The sequence below is a fragment of the Periophthalmus magnuspinnatus genome, chromosome 2 (assembly GCF_009829125.3).
Source record: "Periophthalmus magnuspinnatus isolate fPerMag1 chromosome 2, fPerMag1.2.pri, whole genome shotgun sequence".
In the NCBI taxonomy this organism is placed as follows: Eukaryota; Metazoa; Chordata; class Actinopteri; order Gobiiformes; family Gobiidae; genus Periophthalmus; species Periophthalmus magnuspinnatus.
The window spans coordinates 1,910,203-1,933,819 of record NC_047127.1 but is presented as its reverse complement, the minus strand read 5'-3'; the positions used below and the strand labels follow the sequence as shown (position 1 = coordinate 1,933,819).

At 42.2% G+C, this 23,617-nt stretch overlaps 3 protein-coding genes across 3 annotated transcripts in view; all 3 read left to right on the top strand.

The window, feature by feature from the left end:
• Nucleotides 1–3,434, top strand: part of LOC117380414 (collagen alpha-1(XXVIII) chain-like) — a 31,537-nt gene extending 28,103 nt beyond the window's left edge. Inside the window, exons 35-36 of the mRNA XM_055227308.1 lie at nt 2,772–2,966; nt 3,081–3,434. Of these exons, the coding sequence (XP_055083283.1) occupies nt 2,772–2,966; nt 3,081–3,088 (203 nt within the window). The 3' untranslated portion in view covers nt 3,089–3,434. The remainder of the gene's footprint in view (nt 1–2,771; nt 2,967–3,080) is intronic.
• A 6,779-nt stretch (nt 3,435–10,213) lies between these two features.
• LOC117383913 (kelch-like protein 41b) lies at nt 10,214–16,302 on the top strand. Its single transcript, XM_033981165.2, has 6 exons — nt 10,214–11,415; nt 11,963–12,120; nt 13,229–13,336; nt 15,435–15,620; nt 15,724–15,870; nt 15,978–16,302. Exons 1-6 carry the CDS (start codon nt 10,321–10,323, stop codon nt 16,087–16,089), a joined length of 1,806 nt encoding a protein of 601 aa, XP_033837056.1. The 5' UTR covers nt 10,214–10,320; the 3' UTR covers nt 16,090–16,302.
• Nucleotides 16,303–21,679: 5,377 nt separating this feature from the next.
• Nucleotides 21,680–23,617, top strand: LOC117384372 (2-oxoglutarate receptor 1-like). Its single transcript, XM_033981680.1, has 2 exons — nt 21,680–22,689; nt 23,257–23,617. Exons 1-2 carry the CDS (start codon nt 21,680–21,682, stop codon nt 23,615–23,617), a joined length of 1,371 nt encoding a protein of 456 aa, XP_033837571.1.

Here is a 23,617-nt window from a genome sequence, read left to right as displayed (position 1 = left end):
TAGCCAATCAGGGACGCGCGTGCTCCGTCCGTATCGAAAAAATCTGAAAAAATATATATCACGGGGGCCGAAAAACACGGCGGGTTTCTGCAGAATCAAAGAGCGAAACTGTTAATCTGCGTGAGAGAAATGTGATTTTATTTGTAAATCACAGTCGACCAATGAGCTCCTTCGTTTCACACGAGTCGCTGGAATAAACGGATCTGATTGGACGATTATGTTTGAGGACGAGGGACCAGACTCATATCAAACTGTATAAAAAACACAGAGAGCTCAGTTTGGATTTGACAGAAAAAAACATACCGTATTTTCCGGATTATAAATCACACTTTTTTTTCTTTTCATAGTTTGTCCAGGGGGCGACTTATACTCAGAAACTCAACTTATATGTCACAAACAGACCTGGAGTTGTGTTTTGTTTCATTCACACATGTTTAACACACAAAAAAATGCTGCATATTTAGGCTGAGTTCTTCTCTCAAACAGAAAACGCTCCGTTCCACCTCGTGATGTCATCATGTGGTGATACAGGAAGTGCTTCAGTGTGTTTTTAAACTCCACACACCTTCATTTCTAGAATCATTTGGATCATTTCAGCTCGTGGAATCGCCAATCTCCTACTGAACTAAAGGTAAAAGGAGCTGTTAAACCACCACTTGATGACATCACAAGGTGGAACAGAGCGTTTTGAGGTTTGTAGATGTTATTACGGACTAATAATAAAGCGTCGCTCAAACGTGTGTGAATGAAACAAAACGCAACCATCACGGGGTCCATTTGAAGAAACCTTTTTTTTTTTTTTAATTCACTACCATCTCGACGCTATCGCCATGACAACAGGAAGCAAAAGAAGGAAGTAAAAAAGCGACGTTATTGGATCTGGTGGCACACGGTGGAGGAGCCGCTCAGCCCGTTTGAGTCCGGGGAGGGTGAGGTGCTGATGGTCTGGTTCACAAGTTTTGATATTTGCCGTTTGATTGACAGGTCCAGGAATAGGGGCAGGTATGTGAGGAGCCAGAAGACCAATTATTTTTGATACGCCGTGTCCAACCTAATGTAATGTTCTTTTTTTTTTTCTGAGCAGAGAGCGAAGCAAAAGGATTTCAGCACATAAAAACGCCATCGCGCCATTATAACGACATTTTGATTTGAACAAAAAACGTGCTAATCATAGACGGTGTAAAGAAGAGTGAGTGAGTTCAGCTCCAAATGAACCGACCGCGAGTGTCATAGCAACCACAGAGCCAATCAGGAGCGAGGCTACTGAAGGTAACGCCCCTTCTGCTTAGCAACGCTGTCAATCAAACCTGTTGCTAACGCTAGCGGGAGAGACCTTTGGGAAAGAAGGCGCCTGATTTGTCTGTTATTAATGTTCAGATCTTCATTCACGGACAAAATAGCAAAATAAAAACGACCGGAGTAAGAAAAAGAGCGTTAATACGAACATTTTAACCCTATAGCGTTGCGGTCGCGGACTTTCCATTACCGTAACTCCGCAACCAATTGTGCGATCGTGTAAATTCAAACGGCGTCTCAAAGCAAAGGCATGGGGCTCTTTAAAGATTGAGCACATTATAGACTTTTTTTCTTTTTTTTTGCCATAAAAATCACATTAAAGGAAGTATCAGCATGTACTTTCCGCCTTTTTTTCACACAACTACCTCTATTTTACACATCCATCCTTATTTTTCCTTTGATTGGGTGAATCCCTGCGTCTCCTGCGCTCTGATTGGTCGTCTCCGAGGGCGACGTAAGCACATGACCGTAATGACAGTGACATATTTAAAGAGCCCCATGCCTCTGCTTTGAGACGCCGTTTGAATTTACACGAGAGAGCGCGATTGGCTGCGGAGTTACGATAATGGAAAGTCCACAACCGGCAGTGATAGCATCCGACGCTAAAGGGTTAAAATGTTCGTATTAACCCGCTCTACATGATCCTGGGGTTCATTTTTATGAGTTGTTTTGAGTTTATTTTTTAAGTTTGTTATTTATTTTATTTATTTATTTTTTGAGTAATTTTGAGGGTGTATTTTTATTTTATTATTATTTTTTATTTATTTATTTTTGTTATTTTGAGGTTTGGGGTTTCTTTTTTACTTATTTCAAGTTTTTATTTTATTTTATTAATTTTTTTGTTATTTTAAGTTGTATTTTTTTGGTTATTTTGAGTTTTATTTCTGTTTTTTGGTGTTAAATGTTCGTATTAACCCTCTACATGATCCTGGGGTTTTTATTTCACTATTGTGTCTGTAAATCAAGATCTGAACATTAATAACAGACAAATCAGGTCCTTCTTTCCCCGAGGTCGCTCCTGTTAGCGTTAGCAACAGGTTTGATTGACAGCGTTGCTAAGCGGCCTCCAACTGCTTCGCTCCAGATTGGTTCTTTGGTTGCTATAACTGCTGCTAGCCTCGACGAGCAACAACATAAGCACATGACCGTAATGACAGTAACACATTTAAAGAGCCCCATGTCTGTGCTTTGAGACGCCGTTTGAATGTACACGATCGCACGAGTGGTTGCGGAGTTACGGTCATGGAATGTCCGCCAACGCGAGTCTACCGGCGACGCTAGCATCCGACGTTATAAAGTTAAGACCAAAATGACGAGTCTGACAACAGTTTTTCTACGTAAAGTGAATTGGAGACAGAGTTGATAGAGCCGGACGCGCGCACATGCTCACCTTTTATCCGTAACGCGGCGGCTAGCACGTTAACACACAGTCCACGTCGCTAATCTCTCCTCGTTTGTCGTTTTTTTTTTTCCAGAGACGGCGCCGTTAGACCCTCGCTGTAGCCTGGTGCTGGACCAGGGGACGTGTCGAGACTACAACATCCGCTGGTACTACGACAAACAGGCCAACGCGTGCGCCCAGTTCTGGTACGGCGGCTGCAACGGCAACGGGAACCGATTCGACACCGAGGAAGAGTGTAAGAGGACGTGTGTCAGAGTCAGCGCCACCGGTACGCCCCCCTGATTCAACCCTTTAAACGTTGCCAATCACACGTCTTTATGTGGCGTGCGAATGTAGGTCACGACATCACGCCCGGTTTTTGCCATGTGTTTTGATTTTACAGGGGGATAAAGAAAGAAAGGAATCTGCCGCACATCTGCACAAGAAACTTCCAACGAGGGGCAGCTAATCCCACTTTCTACGTTATTTTCCCTTTTTTTTTTTTTTTTTTTACAAGAATCTCAGGCGCAAACTGTACATTTATATCCACGCTTTGAAGAGTTCATTCGCAAAAACAGATAAGGGATGTTCTAGCGTTTCGGCGTCGCAAAAAAAAAAAACGGACCTGGAGTTGTGTTTTGTTTCATTCGCTCCGTTCCACCTCGTGATGTCATCGTGTGGTGATACAGGAAGTGCTCCCGTCCGTGTTTTTAAACTCCACACGCCTTCATTTCTAGAATCATTTGGATCGTTTCAACCCTGGACGTTCTAATTTCTGCTGAACTAAAGTTAAAAGGAGCTGTTAAAACTTGAAAACTACCACTTGATGACGTCACAAGGTGGAACGTCGCGTTTTGAGCTTTGGAGATGTTACAGACGAATAATAAAGTGTTACTGATGTTTAACACACAAACTCTGCGTATTTAGGTTCTCTTGGAGTTCTTCTCTCAAAACGAAAACACTCACTTCCACCTTGTGATGTCATCGTGTGATAATACAGGAAGTAGGAAGTGCTCCGCTGTGTTTTTAAATTCCTTTAAACACCTTCACTAGAATCATTTAGATCATTTTTTTTGGATATATTGCAGCCCTGGAATTGCCAATATATAATGAACTAAAGTTAAAAGGAGCTGTTAAAACTTGAAAACTACCACTTGATGACATCACGAGGTGGAACGGAGCGTTTTGAGCTTCAGACTAATAATAAAGTGTGACTCAAACATGTGTGAATGAAACAAAACACAACTCCAGGTCTGTTTTTGAGCGTTAGAACATGGATTAAACCTCACAAGAGTCAGTTTTGTTTAATTTATTACAATTTTTAATATCATTCGAAAACTCTAAAATGTTAAATTGCACTTACGAATATAGATTAAAGATCATATATTACACAAAAGCTCCTCTTGTGAGCTTTAAACCGTGTTATAACGTTGCATAAAGTTGTGTTTTGTTTCACTCACGTATTTCACTTTATTATCAGTTTGTCGCCAAACCTCAAAACGCTCCGTTCCACCTTGTGATGTCATCAAGTGGTAGTTTTCAAGTTAACAGCGACGTTTTACCTTTAGTTCAGTAGAAATTAGAATATCCACGGTTTGAAACGCTCCACATGATTCTAGAAATGAAGGCGTGTGGAGTTTAAAAACACAGACGAGCGCTTCCTGTATCGCCACACGATGACATCACAAGGTGGAGCAGCGTGTTTTCAGTTTGAGAGAAGAGCTCAGCCTAAACGTGCAGGTTTTTTTGCGTGAATCGACCTTTTAAACAGCAGCAGCCGCTCGTTTTTACATGATTCTCGTCGAAAACGCAAGGATGTTTCAAAACGGAGGCGTCTGTTTTTGCGTTTGAACTCGTCTCTCGTCGTCAGGATTTCTCGAGGTAGTAAACTTTTCTACGAGTCTGCAGTAAACTCCTGCCCCGACAGCACTTACCACGCTCGTACATGATCGCTCACTCACTGATCACCACCAAACACAACCTCGGTGTGATAGATACCTCCAGTGTTTTTTTCATTGCTCATTGAAGGTAAGATAATCCATCACCTTCCGTCAGGTGTGTGTGTGTGTGTGCGTGTGTGTGTGCGTTTGTGTGTGCGTTTACGACTTACAATACAATCACACACACTTTTTACACTGTTTTAAAGATTACGAAACAGACTTAAGCTCTGCGAAGCCACGATAGCCTTAAGTTTTTTTGTTTTGTTGCAGTATTTTACGTAACGGCAACGCAGGTTTATTTGTTTTACAGAATAAGAAATGACATTAACCTCCCTGGACTCGAGCTTTTTCGTGGTTTTATTCATTTCTCTTCGTTGTTTGGGCTGATTGGACCTGATGAGTGTAAAAATAAATGTCTTTTTACATGAGAAAAATGTCACATATGAGGATTTTCGTTCTACATTTGAATCATTTTGGTCATAAATAATTTGCAGAAAGTATTTATTAAGTGAACACAGCAACATTTGTCCAGAGTGAAAACAAAATGAGAAACAACAATTGTGCCTCTTGGAATAAAAAAATAAATAAAAAATATTCAGAACATTCTAAACCCGGAGTCTCAAACTCGTGGCCCGGGTGCCAGTTGCGGCTCGTGAGATGATATTTTGTGGCCCTCATGACCATGTGAAAGTTTAATGTTAGTGTGACATTACAGTTTTTGTACTTTCGTCACAAAAGATTCAACAAATAACACTGTAGGTCCATGAAATCCACAAGAATTGGTGTATTTCCTCGTGTATTTTAAACGGCGATGACGTTTGAGAAGATTTTAACATTTTTTTTCTTTTTTGTGGAATACCTGCTACGGCCCCCGGTTAATTTAAGTATGACACCCCTGTTCTAAACTTTTAAAAACATTCAAAATCCAACATTTTTGCATTGTTGCTGTTCTTCTTCTACTAAAAATCTGCATTGTGGCCTGGACAACCCAAAATATGTTGAAAACGCCAGGTCCCAGGAGGTTAAACTGAATATAAACAAATCAAAAACACAACAAAAACAACAAAAATCATCATAAAATTAACCCAAACAGAGAAGACGAGTGCAGAACAAACACGGCTGAACAGAACCGCTTAACAACGCCGCATTATTCTCATTTAAAAGTGCCTGTCGCTTTAAATACTGATACTGTCACGTAGATTATTAATGTTTTGAACGTGCTTGTATTTCATTATAGAACTCGAAATGTGATATTGTGTTTACATCGTTTAAGTTCTTTATTATTAATCTGTTGGAGTTTTACCTGCGGAGCATTGATGGACTGACACATACTGTACGAACACTGCCCTCTACTGGGCGACACCAGCTCATGTCATTGTACTGAGGTAAGCCGGACCTTTTGTTTTAGGCACATTTCCGGTGTTTTTTCGTGGTTTGTAATGTTGTGACGATGAGTTAACTTTCCCTTTGAGTTGCCAATAAATAAATCTGACATTAACATACAACAAAACGCAAATGTGATGTTTTGTGCGAAGGCGTCCGGTCCCGTTGGGGAAGTAGAACAGTTTTCGTACTCTCTCCCCTTCTGCTTAAATTACATGTGAGACGCTCCTAGACAAGTGGCGTAGTCTGATCTATCTTTAGTTCTGCCCATGGGACCAATGTTATCTAACTCTACTCTATGATTTAGCAGGTGTCGGAGATGAAAACCAAACAACGCACGACCTCATCGATTCAGACAATTCGACGAGCTTTGGAGTTTGAGTCAGTTTTAACGTTTATTTAATGTGGATGTCACCGGCGAGGGCTTTATAGAGTTTAAAAGTGAGGTTTAATCCGTGTTCTAATGCCGGTTCCTCCTCAGAAACAGAGCTGGAGTTGCGTTTTGTTTCATTCACGCTTCATCTCCAAAGCTCAAAACGCGACGTTCCACCTTGTGATGTCATCGTGTGGCGATACAGGAAGTGCTTTGTTGTGTTTTTAAACTCCACACGCCTTCATTTCTAGAATCATTTGGATCGTTTCAGCACCGGAATTGCGGAATCTCTGCTGGACTAAAGCTAAAAAGGAGCTGTTAAACTACCACTTGATGACATCACAAGGTGGAACGTCGCGTTTTGAGCGTCGTAAATGTTACAGACTAATAATAAATGAAACAAAACACAACTCCAGGTCTGTTTTTGAGGAGGAAACATCATTAGAACATGGCAAAAAAATAATAATAATAGTAAACGTTGCATAATATAGAACTTTTAACAAAAAACTGCATTTTATTAGTAGAAAAAAAAGACATTTTCAGAATAGTTCTCCTTTAATATCACAACTAGCATAAGACCACACGAAAATACTACAAACCATCATTTTGTGTTGAATAATTAAAGTTCTTTATCACACAAAACTGACTCTTGTAGCTTTAAATCATGTCCTAACGGTGTTTCTTCCTCAAAAACAGACCTGGAGTTGTGTTTTGTTTCATTCACACATGTTCACAAAGCTCCATAACGCTCTGTTCCACCTTGTGATGTCATCAAGTGGTAGTTTTCAAGTCAACCGCTGCCTTTTAGCTTTAGTCCAGTTGAGACAAGTGGCAATTCCCGCGCTGAAATATATCTAAAAAAAATGTCCAAACGATTCTAGAAAAACGAAGGTGTTTGGAGTTTAAAAACAAAACTGTATGACCACACGATGACATCACAAGGTGGAACAGAGCGTTTTCTGTGTTTTGAGAGAAGAACTCAGCCTAAATACGCAGGTTTGTTTGTGCGTTTAATTTAAAATGTGTAATTTAAGATGATCTGATGAATGTTTTTAAATGTTCCTCCATGAACCGGTTAAACTCGCACAAACAGCTGATTTCACACGGTCGGGGGCGTGTCCTGAGGATCCTGATTGGTCGACGGCTCCGCTTGTCTTCGCGTGGATCACCTGTTTCTGTAACAGCTGCTGCGGCAAACGTTTCTGTTCCATTTTTAGCACAATGCATGTAATGTTTAAAAAGAGATGTGTAAAAAACAGTTTGGAAAAGATTTAAAAGATCGCGCCGCCATTTTGAGTTTGATTTGTTCCATTTTTTTTTTTTTATTTGATGAAAGGAGAAACTATTTTACAAGTGAAAAACGCAGTCCCTCATCGATACAAATACTATTTACATAACTATAGTTTAATATATTTACTGTTGGTGTTTATTTCCCACGGATTAATGCTGTTGTTGTGTCCTTGGGCAAGACACTTAACCTCCATGTGACCGTCAGGCAGGTCCAAACTGTGCCAAAAATCTGATTACGCAGCAGAATATTCTCCCGTTTGTTGAATTAGTTGAGGTTTTCTGATTTGGACACATTTTATCCCAGTTTTCATCACTTATTTCTTCTTTAATTTCTTTCGTCCGTTTATCTCTGATGTTTAACGACGTATTTTTCCCGTTGACCCTAAACCTTTGCACCGTTTAGATATCATTTTCACACTTCTTGTTCTTAAACACAGCCCAAAGTATCACAGTGATTATATTTACTTCACTCGGGACGTCCGGTCTGATCACGTTTTGACTCTTTTTGACACTTTTAGACTCGCGGTTGTGGACTTTCCGTTACCGTAACAACGCAACCGATCGTGCTTCGTGTAAATTCAAACGGCGTCTCAAAGTGTAGACATGAGGCTCTTTAAATATGTCGCTTATTTTACCAAAGATACAAACTCATAAGCTGCAGAACTTCAGATATTCTTTAGAAAACATCCCAAAAATATGGCAAAATCAACGTCAATTGCGGCCCGTGTACAAATTTCCACTGGCCCACAGCCTCAGGAATAAAAATAATGATGTGTTTCCCGTTGTATTGTTCACCAACGTAAAATACACACGTACAAGTGATATTATATTTCACCGAGGATGGCAGCAGGTCCGGGCCGTGCTCCGAGGTCGCGCTCTCGCCGACTTTTAACTTTTAACGGCAATCGGATAAAGACGACAGGTTTAAAGAAATTCGAACATTCACTAAAGAAAATGCTGAGTTTGTTTAGTTCTCGGTTATGAACTTTAACAAGAACCGAGCGAGGACAAGACTGACTCACCTGCGACGTTTTGCTCGTCCAAACCACCGTCTTTGAGCCGGACCGGGCCGATTTACTCCAGTCCAGATCTCAGCTTCAGTCTCAGTTTGTTCGGTGAATAAATTCGAAAATCTCAGTGAATTAATTTTATCGTGAAAATCAAAACCACAGATGAAACGTTTCACTTTTTCATATTTATAATCTGTGTATAATTCATTTTGTTTTTGAAAGGTGAAAGCCAGCTGCAATAAAAAGTAAAAAAATAAATAAAATAGTTCATGTGCTTTTAATAATAATGGTTCAAAGAAAGATCAGGGTGAATGTTCGGCCCCTGCTGCTTTTCATCTCACCAAATCTGAGCCTCTGTGCAAAAAGTTTGGACTTTTTTTTAATAGAAAGGGCCGTAAAAACCTAACTCTAAGTACAATCTGCATAATCTGTTGTATAAATGTTGATTATTGTTGTGTTTCTGAGTTGGCCAGATCGTTTTTTCATTATTTTCTTGGATAAAAGTGACTCAAAAGTACATTAGTTTTTATATTTTTCTTCTACTTAAACTGGTATCACACATTTATTCGATGCTTCAATGGAAAAACAAGGATGGATTTGTAAAATAGAGGTAGTTGTGTGGAAAAGGACAAAAGTACATGCGGATACTTCCTTTAACATGATTTTTATAGCTAAAAAAAGAAAAAAAAAAGGTCTAGGCGAGCTATAATGGTCTATAATATACTAAAGTTTGGACACCCCTGGTCTAAGAAACTCATTAAATCTCCATAAGTTTCCAACTGAAATAAGTTAAACTTGTGATGAAAATACCACTATCATAAATATCGTACGACAAAATAGGATCAACACACACTTTTTCACCATGAATCACCAAGAAAATGTTCGCAGAATCTTTATTTTCAGCCTTTTCTTCTCCTCCGTTGATACTTTGTCTCGTGTTTTCCTCGATCTCCATCTCGAACACCTCCCAATTCCTCGATTTCTCTTCGTTCTCTACCTCGAAAAGCAGCGTTTTCCAGAGTTGGACATCTTAAAATAAGCGTGTTTTACTGAGAAATAAGTTCACCTCAATGTTTAAGACGCAGTATTCAACACGAGGTTTAAGAGTAACGCAATAAAACTAAAACTCGTGCTTTCAGTTTTCCATTTTACCGTTTAGTTACTTGAGAAGTTTAACCTATTTCAAACAAGTGAACCCTGATTCAGCTGAGTATTTTTACCCAAACCTAAACCGTCCAAGTCCCAACCAAGTATCTTCTTCATAACACTTGAGTAAGAATCATTTTTATTTGCTAGAAGTTCTTTCTACGTGTATTCTTTTTGCTAGTTCTTTCTATTCAGGGCTTTGGCTGTATTGTCTCCCTCATTGGCCGAGCACGGGACACCTCCAGTTGCTTCTTTCAGTCTATGACGGCAGCTGCTCGGGATGAGGCCTGCGTTTCCGCCCAGTCAGATTCCACTTCAGCGGGGCAGGCCAGGGGCAGGGGGGAAGTTATTTTTAGAGTGGGCTGGGATTAAATTGCAGGGTCTTCACACCGGGAACCTTTCGGCCGCTCTGCCTTTTCGAGCCAGGACTACAACGTTGAGGACCTGTGGCTGCCTACTCCTTCCTTTCCTCTCGCCAAGGACCCCTTCTCCTCACCAGCCATGGACCCCAGCGCCATCAAGGAGGAGCTGCGCCTGTTCCAAAGCACTCTCCTCCAGGACGGGCTGAAGGAGCTGCTCAATGAGAACAAGTTTGTGGACTGTACTCTGAAGGTGGGCGATCGCTGCTTCCCCTGCCACAGACTCATCATGGCCGCCTGCAGTCCCTACTTCAGAGAGCTCTTCTTCACAGAGGACGGGAAGGAGGTGGAGAACACCAAAGAAGTGGTCCTGGAAGACGTCAACCCCAACATCCTGGACATGATCATCAGGTACCTGTACTCAGCCGAGATCGACCTCAACGACGACAACGTGCAGGATATAATCGCCGTGGCAAACCGCTTCCAGATCCCGTCTGTGTTCACGGCGTGCGTCAACTACCTCCAGAAGAAGATCTCACTGCCCAACTGCATGGCCATATTCCGGATGGGCCTGGTGCTCAGCTGTCCCAGGCTGGCCGTGGCGGCTCGTAACTTCATTGCCGATCGCTTTGAATTCCTCCACAAAGACGAGGAGTTCCTCAAGCTCGCGCCTCATGAACTTTTTGCAGTCATTGGTGGCGACTCTTTGAACGTGGAGAAGGAGGAGATGGTGTTTGAAGCCGTCATGTCTTGGGTCCGCCATGACAAGAATAGTCGCGTTAAGATTCTCAAAGATGCCTTCAACTGCATCCGCTTCCGCCTCCTTCCCGAGCAGTACTTCAGAGACAGAGTGGAGACCGACGACATCATCAAGTCCGACCCTGAGCTGCAGAAGACCATCCAGGTGATCAAGGATGCCTTCAAGGGGAAGCTTCCGGAGAAACCGCCAAAGAAGGAGGGGGAAGAGGAGGAAGAGGAGGAGAGCATGTTCCCTGGCTTCTTGAACGACAACCGCAGGCACGGCATGTACATGCGAGATTTCATTGTGATGATCAATGACACGGCGGCCGTGGCCTATGACGTCAATGAGAACGAGTGCTTCCTGGCGGCCATGTCCGAGCAGGTCCCACGTAACCACGTGAGTGTAGTGACACAGAAGAACCAGGTCTTCATCATCGGAGGGCTGTTTGTGGATGAAGAGAACAAGGACGTGCCCCTGCAGTGCTACTTCTATGTGGTATGTTTCCTATCAACTCGGTTTTACATTTACCTTTTCATGAACTTACTTTTTATGGCCATAAACACAAACATCTGTACGTGTTCCACAGAGGAGATATTTGCATTTAGATTTTGAGTTAACCTGTGCCAGATCCAGTCCTTTTGTGTTTTCTGTTAGAGGCAAACACTGTTTACTCTTAAATGTCACAAAACCATCGCCCAATGAAAAGGATTTTTGAGTTAACCTTCAAGTCATGTGCATTTTGGCAGGTTTATTTCTCATTTGTCCTTGACCGGGAGCAGAATGAGAGAAAAATGAGACAGATATTCATATGAATTTTTCAGTGTATAACTGGGACACTTATCGTTCTGTCTGTGATCAATGCTTGGATTGTATTTCCCTGGCTGCCCATCAGAACAGAGCAACACACACATGTGGAGAGCGCTGATAAAAGCTCTGAATAACTCCCTTTTACAGCTAAATCAATATGTGGATACAGTGTGCTGCACATTCTCTCTTTCATAGAGCAGCATAAATGTTAATACTGGTGTTTGTTCCTCTGCAGCTGGATCCTCTTTCGTCTGAATGGTTGGCTCTGCCGCCCATGCCCTCTCCACGCTGCCTCTTTAACATCGGAGAGAGCGAGAACCTGCTCTTCGCCATCGCTGGAAAAGACCTCCAGACCAACGAGTCTCTGGATACTGTCATGTGCTATGATGTTGAGTGAGTTTCTTCAGTTTCTCACTGAGCTGAGGAAAAAAATATAAAGTTTTAGGTGATAATTAACTGCAGAAAATGATCTCACTGATTTCTTGTTAATATTCACAATTCGCTTTTAAAATAATCTTGATTTTCTCACTCAGTTATGTTTTTTTATGTTTATTAATTTATTTATTTAAAGCCACAAACAAGACATCATTTTTCAAAAGAGACAGTTTTTTTTCTCTCCTTTATTAATTAATTAATTTAAAGCCATAAACAAGACAGTGTTTCAAAAAAAAGGTTGATTGTTTTTTTGTTTTTGTTTAGATTTTTTTTTTTTTCATTATTAATTAATTAATTAATTTTTTTGTTATTTAAAGCCACAAACAAGACATACTGTTTCACAAGACAGTTATAGATGTTTTTTTGTTTTTTGTTTTTTTTTATTAATTTATTTAAAGCCACAAACAAGGCATACTGTTTCAAAAAAGGTAGTTATGGTTGTTTTTGGGGTTTTTTTTGTTTTTTTTTGTTATTGTTATTTAAAGCCACAAACAAGACAGTGTTTCAAAAATGACAGTTATAGTTGGGTTTTTGTTTTTGTTTTTTTCTGAATTTTTTTATTTAAAGCCACAAACAAGACATACTGTTTCACAAGACAGTTATAGATGTTTTTTTGTTTTTTTTTATTAATTTATTTAAAGCCACAAACAAGAGATACTGTTTCAAAAAAGGTAGTTACAGGTTGTTGTTGTTTTTTTGTTTTTTTTGTTATTTAAAGCCACAAACAAGACAGTGTTTCAAAAAAGACAGTTATAGATGTTTTTTGTTTCTTTTATTCATTTATTTAAAGCCACAAACAAGGCATAGTTTTTTGGGTTTTTTTTAAAGACAGTTATGTTGGTTTTTTTTCTTTATTAATGTATTTAATGCCAGACTAATTATATAATAACTAGTTATCTAAATATATATATTTTTTTACATACAACATTGTAGGTCCAAGACACTTTAAGAACAAGACAGTTATAGTTGTTTTTTAAAGTGAAAACCTCCAGGAGTAATTTCACAATAAAATAACCAAAAAAATAAAAATATAAAATGTGCTGATTCAATATATTTATTTTTTCAGTCAAATGAGGTGGAGTGAGACGAAGAAGCTCCCTCTGAAAATCCACGGTCACTCGGTGGTGTCCCACAAAGGGCTGGTGTACTGCATCGGAGGAAAGACGGATGACAAGTGAGTTAATGAGCGCGGCGGTGAGGGGCCCCGCAGCTGTTCAGGGTCCATCACTGTGGCAGGCGGCGCCATCACACGGAACCATCACAGCCCCGCGGTCCGGCAATATCTCCTAATAATGAGAACATGATCTGTCTGACCGCGCGAATCATTACAACACAGCACCGCAAATAGATCACGCCGAATCAACACCAGAGTTAATAACGCTGGAACGCCAGGAAATGAAAATAGAAAAAAAACAGTGTAGAGCTCATAGACTGTATATATACATGCATGTAGCTAACCTGCTAGCCGCTGCCGCTAGATACAAACAGGAAGTGGGCACATGCGCTTCCTGCTTCTGATTCTGGCTCCAATTCACTTTATTCACTTTTTATTTCACTATTGTGTCTGTAAAGAGAGAGACTGAGAGAGAAGAGACAGAGACCAAGAGAGAGAGACAGAGAGAGAAGAGACAGAGAGACAGACAGAGAGAGAAGAGACAGAGACCAAGAGAGAGAAGAGACAGAGAGAGAGAGAGACCAAGAGAGAGAGACAGAGAGAGAAGAGAGAGAGACAGAGAGAGAAGAGACAGAGACCAAGAGAGAGACAGAGAGAGAAGAGACAGAGACCAAGAGAGACAGAGAGAGAAGAGACCAAGAGAGAGACAGAGGAGAGAGAGAAGAGAGAGACCAAGACAGGAGAGAGAGAGAGACAGAGGGAGAGACCAAGAGAGAGAAGAGAAGAGAGAGAGAGAGAGACAGAGAGAGACAAAGAGTGAGACAGAGAGAGACAAAGAGTGAGACAGAGAGAGACAAAGAGTGAGACGGAGAGAGAGACAGAGAGAGAGACCAAGGGAGACAGACAGAGAGGGAGACAGAGAGAGACTGAGAGAGAGAGAGACACAGAGAGAGTGTGTCGTAAACCATACATTTTATTTTTACATTTCTGACTGATGACTGTTTTGTTTGTGGTAAAATGCAAATATGTTGTTTTTAAGGCAGGAACACATTGAAAACGTGGACAGGACCGACAAAAGTCTGTAAATAAACATTCTTGGGCGTAATATTGGACTAAAATCCTGTCAAACTAATTAACTGGCAACATTTCTGTGAGTGTGGGAAAAGAGAGAGCTGTTCAGAAAGGCAGACCAATATTAGCATTAGTATGTATAGAGTCTGACCTTTAGCCCACAGTGGGAGGAACTGCATTTTTTTATTCTGTTCTGAACAACAGTGTATGACTAAGGGACACATAAGTCACTCACACATCAAAGTCTGAACAAAAGTGTGCGACGGCGTTCAGCAGTGACGCTCGCTCCGGCTCCGGAAGTACGATTTACGTCCATTTCCCCCATAGACTTTAAAAAAAAATTCAAATATTTAGAGTCAAAAGGCATCGCAGAGGCTAACCAGCTACATGCTAACCAGCTATTTAATAACCAGCTACGTGCTAACCAGCTATGTGCTAACCAGCTATTTAATAACCAGCTACATGCTAATCAGCTATGTGCTAACCAACTAGGTACTAACCAGCTACATGCTAACCAGCTACGTGCTAATCAGCTATTTAATAACCAGCTACATGCTAACCAGCTATTTAATAACCAGCTACATGCTAATCAGCTACGTGCTAACCAGCTAGGTACTAATCAGCTACCTGCTAACCAGTTATGTGCTAGCCAGATATATAATAACCAGCTACGTGCTAACCAGCTATATTCTAAGCAGCTACGTGCTAATCAGCTATGTGCTAACCAGTTATGTGCTAACCAGATATATAATAACCAGCTACGTGCTAACCAGCTGTATACTAACCTGGTACGTGCTAACCAGACACGTGCTAACTAGCTACGAGCTAACTAATATCCGTAATGCTGTTGTTTTAAGTCCAAAATGCAAAGTTAAACGCAAGATTCAGTGAAATGCTTTAATAACTTGGCGATTTGTAACGTTTCAGAAACAGATTAGATAAAAGTATACGTCTTGTTGCCATTAGTTACCACAAAGCTTTAAAAAAATGAATGAAATGTTGTTCCTGAAGCGGCGGTCGAGCGGTCGCTGTTGAGCTCCACTGAGTTTTACCATTCTATAATTTTGTAATTTTGTTTTCCATAAAGCAAAGCCCTCAACAAGATGTTTGCGTACAACCACAAACAGTCCGAGTGGAAGGAGCTGGCGGGCATGAAGACGCCTCGCTCCATGTTCGCCGCGGTCATCCACAACGGCAGCATCGTCGTGGCGGGCGGCGTGAACGAGGACGGTCTCACTTCTACCTGTGAAGCCTACAACTTTACCTCAAACAAGTACGTCTGATTCACTCGCCGTGTGAAGGTCGAAGCCGGCGCAGGAGGAGGTATTTTAGACGTCCATTTTGTCTTTCTCTGACCTTCTGCTTCGTCTCCTCAGGTGGGAGCCGTTCACAGAGTTTCCCCAGGAGAGGAGCTCTGTCAACCTGGTGAGCACCGGCGGCCTGCTGTACGCCGTGGGCGGTTTTGCCATGGTGGAGATGGAGAACAAAGAGGTGGCTCCCACGGAGGTCACAGACGTCTGGCAGTAAGTCTTTTAAACCTATAGGCCTCCGGGGGCGCTGTGCACATTAAAACTGCATGGCTTTGGTCGGCTGTTCGTTTTCATTAGTGACCGCCTGCGTTGTGTTTTAGGTACGAGGAGGATAAGAAGCAGTGGAGTGGGATGCTGAGGGAGATGCGTTACGCCGCCGGCTCCTCCTGTGTGTCTATGCGGCTCAACGCTGCCCGGATGCCCAAACTGTAGTTTTTTTTTCCCTTTTTGTAAACCTCAAACGTCTTTTATCCTCATCCTCTGAACTCGGATTTCTGTGTCATGAGTCAATCTCTGACATTTCTCTCTTCAAACATCGTCCCGTTTCTCACAGAAATAAACACATTTCGATGAAACATATAGATCTGTACAGCTGTTTACGTCATCTCAAGCTCTTTTGTAAAATAAACATTTGCTGTTTTATAATTTGTGTGATTTATAAATATTGAGTACGAGGCACCGCACAGTCGTGTTTTACACTGGAGCTGTGGACAGAAACGAGCCGCGTCTGTGGTTTGGATGACGCAGCTTTCAGGAAAGTAAACAAGGAAATGAAACTGGGCTAATGGCCATTAGATCAACAACTGTACAGGCCCTACAATAAATACTCTTCAAATACTTTTTAAATACTCTTCAAATACTTTTTAAATACTCTTCAAATACTTTTTAAATACTCTTCAAATACTTTTTAAATACTCTTCAAATACTTTTTAAATACTCTTCAAATACTTTTTAAATACTCTTCAAAGAGATGTAAGTGCTGTGATGAAGTGAGTGACCTGAGGCCCCTCCCCACAGCCTGAGGTCATATAAACATGTACATTATTTACACATTACATTATATTTATAAAACTGATAAAAAAAATGTATTTCACATCATGACCATAGACAGTATGAAGAAGTATATATAAGCTTCTTTATATATATGTACTTTATATATGTACTTTATATATACAGTGGACGATCATGACTCACGTGACTCCCGGGCAGCGCCGCCGCGGGCAGCGCCGCGCGTCTTGGCGAGCGCCCAAACACTTGTTGTGCTGAGCGAGAGTAAATGAGCTGTATTTGCAGCTCAAATATAACCTTATCCTTGAATGATTTTATAACGGCGCCACACGGAAACCTCGGCTCCATCAGAGATAAAGAACAAACAAACAGCGCTATAAAGATGCTAATGATGCTAATAGCTAGTCACAGTGTGTTTATATAAACATATAAACTAACAGCTCTGAGTTTTATGTTTCAGTCTCATGTAACGGGCCAAACTTAAAATAATAATAATAATAATAATAATAAAGCACATGTCTGATATTTACCAGAATATGTGCTATAAAATAAACACGTCCCATTAGGGGGAGTCCCCCCCGACGGGACGACCCAGGACACTGGAGGGACCAGGGACCACGGGTTTGGACTGGACTGGGGACGTCTCAGGATCCCCCCGAGAAGAGCTGGAGGACATGTCTGGGGTGAGGGAAACCTGCTTCAAATGGAAGAAAATGTCTGGACATTTTCAAGTTTAAATGAAAAGAATCTTAAACAAAAGGCTGAAGAAAACCACGTCTCAGAGTGTGACATGTTAATCATTACCAGATAAATACAGTTTGATACTTTACACTTTCCTCTTTGTGCAGCTCAGTGAGGCTTTTCCTCCGTCACATGTTTATTTTATTTATATTTCACCTCAAACTTTCCTCCGTCTCTTTTCGTTTTAGGTTCGTCCGGACTCGTCTGGGGACAGGTAAGGCCCATGTTTGTTTGTTTTAATAATAATCACTTGTAATTTTAAATAGACTCGTGGTTTAACTTGTTACTTTTATTGTAAATTGCGATTTTGCATTAAAGTAACAAAGGATATATTGAAGTATAATCGAACAAACTGCTGCTTTTTCACTTCCACCGACTCAAAATACCAGCTCGGGATCGGCCCGTATGGATTTCCCGCCCACGAATGTATCTTAAAGCTGCATTACGTAACTTTTCTGAAGGGTTTTTTGCCATTTGCTTGTCTCCCTGGAGCTGTTTTGCCTGGAAAGACATTAAACTTCTATTTATGTCCAAATCACACACTTGTACTGCACGTTTAAAGCCACACGACGGAACATTTCAGGTAAAGCGATAACCTTTTCTATCGAGACACGCGGCTGGCACACCGTCTACTGCAAAAAGTTACGTAGTGTAGCTTTAAATGGAGGTAACGATGGCGAGGTAACTTCACTTTTGTAAAATAACAAAGTGTATTTTATCTCCTTTTTTACTTTGACATTTTGATAAATCTTTTCCAAAAAACGACGCACAGTGAACCTAAAAAGTATCGTATCGGTGCTGGATCTGTATCCATCCTCCACCCTGTTATTTTTCCTTTTCTCTCTCTCCATCCTTTATCCCTCCCTCAATCACTCCATTCCTCCCTCCTCCATCTCTCCCACAATGTCTCCTTCCCTCTCTCCTTCCCTCCATCTCTCCCTCCCTGCCTCCCTCCCTCCTTCTCTTTCCATCTCTCAGTCCCTCTCTCCCTCCTTGTCTCTCTTAATCCCTCTCTCCTTCCCTCCCTCCATCTCTCAATCCCTCCCTCTCTCCTTCTCTCCCTCCTTCTCTCTCCATCTCTCCCTGCCTCCCTCCCTCCTTCTCTTTCCGTATCTCAGTCCCTCTCTCACTCCTTGTCTCTCTAAATCCCTCTCTCCTTCCCTCCCTCCATCTTTCAATCCCTCCCTCTCTCCTTCTCTCTCCTTCTCTCCCTCCTTCTCTCTCCTTCCCTCCCTCCTTCTCTCTCCTTCTCTCCCTCCTTCTCTCTCCTTCCCTCCCTCCTTCTCTCTCCTTCTCTCCCTCCTTCTCTCTCCATCTCTCAAGCCATCCCTCCCTCCATCTCTCCCTCCGTCCCCCCTCCATCTCTCTCATGCCTCTCTCCTTCCCTCCCTCCATCTCTCATTCCCTCCCTCTATCCATCTCTCCCTCCTTCTTTCTCTCCCCCCTCCTTCTCTGCTGGATCTGTATCGTCACGCGCCGATACCGATACCGATCCCGATCCCTCGCCCATCCCTGAGTGACCCTTGACCCTTGAGTTTCTACAAGGAAATATTAATCACGCGTCACTGAGGGTTTAAAACACACAGGGTTTTCAAACAAAGGCATGTTTGTGGAGCTGTGGGAGGAGAAGAGCGACACCGCGCAGACGTGATCCATAAAGGAAAAGAGCAGGAAACAGGGATGACACTGACGGAGCGCCGACCGATCAGGGAACTTCAGACGAACGTGAGTAAAACGTTTAAATAAACAAACGAGATGTGATGTTTTATGTAAATGTGCCGTTCTAATGTCGTTTCCTCGTCACAGACAGACCCGGAGTTGTGTTTTTTTGTTTCATTCACATGTTTAACACACAAAAAACTGCAGATTTAGGCTGAGTTTTTCTCTCAAAACGCAGAAAACGCTCTGTTCCACCTTGTGATGTCATCGAGTGGTGATACAGGAAGTGCTCCACTGTGTTTTTAAACTCCACACACCTTCATTTCTAGAATCATCTGGATCATTTCAGCTCCTGGAGATGAACTAAAATCTTGACTGAGCTAAAGGTAAATGGTAGATTTTCACTTTAAAACTACCACCTGATGACATCACAAGGTGGAACAGAGCGTTTTTGAGGTTTGGCGATGTAACAGACTAATAATAAATGAAACAAAACACAACTCCAGGTCTGTTTTTGAGGAGGAAACAGCGTCAGAACATGGAGTAAAGCTACAAGAGTCAGGTTTGTGTCATATAGAACCTTTAAATCAACATAACTCTAAATCACGAGTCCAGTTGCGTCCAGTTGAGTCCAGATAAGTCCAGTTGAGTCCAGATGAGTCCAGTTGAGTCCAGTTGAGTCCAGATGAGTCCAGTTGAGTCCAGTTGCGTCCAGTTGAGTCCAGTTTAGTCCAGATGAGTCCAGTCGAGTCCAGTCGAGTCCAGTCCAGTCGAGTCCAGTCGTGTCCAGTCGTGTCCAGTCGAGTCCAGTCGAGTCCAGTCGTGTCCAGTCGAATCCAGTCGGGTCCAGTCGAGTCCAGTCAGGTCCAGTCCAGATGAGTCTAGTTGAGTCCAGATGAGTCCAGATAAGTCCAGATGAGTCCAGTCCAGTCCAGTCGTGTCCAGTCAGGTCCAGTCCAGATGAGTCTAGTTGAGTCCAGATGAGTCCAGTCCAGTCCAGTCCAGTCCAGTCCAGTCGTGTCCAGTCGAGTCCAGTCGTGTCCAGTCGAGTCCAGTCGTGTCCAGTCGAGTCCAGTCGAGTCCAGTCGTGTCCAGTCGAATCCAGTCGGGTCCAGTCGAGTCCAGTCAGGTCCAGTCCAGATGAGTCTAGTTGAGTCCAGATGAGTCTAGTTGAGTCCAGATGAGTCCAGATAAGTCCAGATGAGTCCAGTCCAGTCCAGTCCAGTCCAGTGGTATAATGACAGTAGTGACCGTGTCCAGGCCCAGTGCCACAGACTCGTCTGAGTCGTTCTCTGTTTTCACCTGAGACGAGGAAAACACCATTATCTGTTTTATCTCCCCTGAGTTTGTGTTTGTTTGTTTGTTTCCTGCATCCTCCACCCTGTTATTTTTCCTTTCCTCTCCCTCCATCCTTTATCCCTCCTCCATCTCTCCCTCAATCACTCCATTCCTCCCTCCTCCATCTCTCCCACAATGTCTTCTTCCCTCTCTCCTTCCCTCCATCTCTCCCTCCCTCCCTGTCTCCCTCCTTCTCTTTCCATCTCTCAGTCCCTCTCTCCCTCCTTGTCTCTCTCAATCCTCTCTCCTTCCCTCCCTCCATCTCTCAATCCCTCCCTCCCTCTCTCTTCCCTCCTTCTCTCCCTCCTTCATTAATAATTTCCTCTGATGTGACAATTGGGAAAAAAAGGATTTTCTTCTGGTTGAATTTGTCCGTCCCATGTTTTGTAAATGTTTTGTAAATGTTTTGTAAATGTTTTGTAAATGTTTTGTAAATGTTTTGTAAATGTTTCATAAAGTGTTTGACTGAAGCTGAAAAAGTAAAACAGGAGGAATAAAAATGTGTTTATCAAATGTTTAACTGTGACTGAATGAAAGAGTTTCAGAGTGAGTGAGGTTTATCTGGTCTTCTGTTCATGTCTTTTTTCTTTTTTTCCTTTTTTTTTGAATGATAATAAAATAAATAAAACAAAAGGTTGTTTTATTTATTTTATTATCATTTGTCGGTATTATGATTTTTTTCCTTTTATTTATTTTTTATTAGATTTTCATTGTATCAATTTATTTATTATTTAATTCATTAATTAAATATTTTTTTCCTTTTATATATATATATATATATATATATATATATATATATATTTTTAACTTATATTTACCCTATTTAATATTTAATTAATTTTATTATCATTTGTGTATTTTCAATTTTTTTCATTTTATTTTATTTTTTTCATTTATTATTTTTTATTTTATTTATTTATTATTTCATGTGTTGTATTATAATTTGTCTCTTTTTAGATTGTTTTTCCCCTTTTATTTTTATTGATTTATTGATTTGATTTATTTAATTATTTGTCTGTTTTCTGATTTTTTTCCCCATTTTATTTATATATATTGATTTTATTTATTACTTGTTTATTTATTTTTAAGATTAACATGAGATTCTTTTTTTTCTGCTCCTTTTTCTTCATTTCTTGTACATTTAACTTAACGACACTGACGTCTTTTTATATATATATAGGTCTTTGTATGATTGAAAATAAATAAATAAGCAGCACTAATGACCATAAAAATGTGCATAGTAACGCGTTCCTCTCTCCACAGATCTAACCTGACCATGGCGACTGACGGCGAGCTCTGCACAGACATAGATGATGTGATGAAACGTTACTTCCTGCCGGTCGGGTACTCCCTGGTGTTCGTCGGGGGCCTGGTGGGGAACGTGGCGGCTATAATCGTGCACGTGCTGAAGTTTCGCCCGTGGAAAAGCAGCAGCATCATCATGGTCAACCTGTCGCTCATCGACACGCTGTTCGCCCTGAGCCTGCCCTACCTCGTTTATTACTACAGCAACGGAGACAAGTGGGCGCTGGGAGACTTCATGTGCCGCTTCGCTCGTTTTATTTTCCACTTTAACCTGTACGGGAGCATCATGTCCCTCACGAGCATCGCCGTGTTCAGGTACGTGGTGGTGACGCGTCCCATGTGGGCTCCTCGGGTGCAGCAGAGGCACTGGGGGCTCCTGGCGTGCGCCGTCGTGTGGGTCGTGGCGGCGGCGGAGCTCGTCCCGATCCTCACCATGATCGACCTGCGAGAAGGAGACAACCAGACCTACTGCCTGGACTTCGCCAGCACCACCGACGTCGGGTCCATCCGCCTGTACGGTCTGCTCCTCACCGTGTTCGGGTACGTTCTTCCTCTGCTCCTCGTCTTCATGTGCTACATCGGGATCGCGGTGCATCTGCGTAAAGGGCCTCACACCAGCAGCCCCACACGGACTCGGGCTCAGCGCGTCGTCGTCCTCGTCCTGCTCGTGTTCGTCTTGTGTTTTCTGCCCTATCACGTCCTGCGGGCGGTGCGTATAGAGACCCGCAGTATGCCGGAGCTCTCCTGTACGCTGAGGAACACGCTCCACGCCGCTTACATCATCTCCAGGCCCGTGGCGGCGTTCAACACGTTCTTTAACCTGGCTCTGTACACTCTGTCAGGAGAAACCTTCTTAAAGGCCTTCGCCAGCGTCTTCGGCTGCCAACGATGTCCAAGACCGAGACGACCAGCGGCGAAGGAACCGAAGAGCAACAGCTCAACACTCACCGTCCCAGAGAACGGACCGACACACTGGACCCTGTGACACACACACACACACAGTACACACACCCCGTACACACACACACACACCCCACACACACACACACACACCCCCACACACGCTGTACACACACACACACGCTGCTGGCAGTAAATCTATGTGTTCTTCTATTCTGTAAGTATTTTGTGTACTTGTACTCTTGTGTACTTGTGTACTTGTATACTTGTGTATTTGTGTACTTGTATACTTGTGTACTTGTGTACTTCTGTATTTATTGATCCATATTTTAGCATCTGTTAAAAATGAATTTGAGTAAAAATAAAATAAAAGTGAAACTAGAATCAGTCTGGATCGTTTATGCTTTGTCTCCTCAGACCAGGAGGGGGCAGACTTTATATATATATATATATATATATATATATATATATATATATATATATATATATATATATATATATATATTAATTAGTCTCACCTATTTTAATATAATTTGGTCTCGTTCGGCCGGATTCATAGGTCGAAAGGGCCGTGTGTGGCCCCTGGGCCATAGTTTGCCCATGTCTGGCTCAGACTGATGTGAGTTAACAACAACACCAACCCCACAGCACCAGCCCCACAACAACACCAACCCCACAACACACCAGCCCCACAACACACCAGCCCCACAACACACCAGCCCCACAACACACCAGCCCCACAGCACCAGCCCCACAACACACCAGCCCCACAACACACCAGCCCCACAACACCAGCCCCACAACACACCAGCCCCACAACACCAGCCCCACAACACACCAGCCCCACAACACCAGCCCCACAACACACCAGCCCCACAACACCAGCCCCACAACACCAGCCCCACAGCACACCAGCCCCACAACACCAGCCCCACAACACCAGCCCCACAGCACCAGCCCCGCACAAACCCGTCCAGACTCACTGATCTGTGACGCCTGTAGAGTCTGA

Coding starts and splice junctions, on each gene's coding strand:
- LOC117383913 (XM_033981165.2), top strand. CDS start 10,321: ATGGACCCCAGCGCCATCAAGGAGGAGCTGCGCCTGTTCCAAAGCACT. Junction 11,416..11,962: donor TGCAGTGCTACTTCTATGTG/GTATGTTTCCTA, acceptor GTTCCTCTGCAG/CTGGATCCTCTTTCGTCTGA. Junction 15,621..15,723: donor TACAACTTTACCTCAAACAA/GTACGTCTGATT, acceptor TCGTCTCCTCAG/GTGGGAGCCGTTCACAGAGT.
- LOC117384372 (XM_033981680.1), top strand. CDS start 21,680: ATGGCGACTGACGGCGAGCTCTGCACAGACATAGATGATGTGATGAAA. Junction 22,690..23,256: donor GGACCGACACACTGGACCCT/GTGACACACACA, acceptor CCAACCCCACAG/CACCAGCCCCACAACAACAC.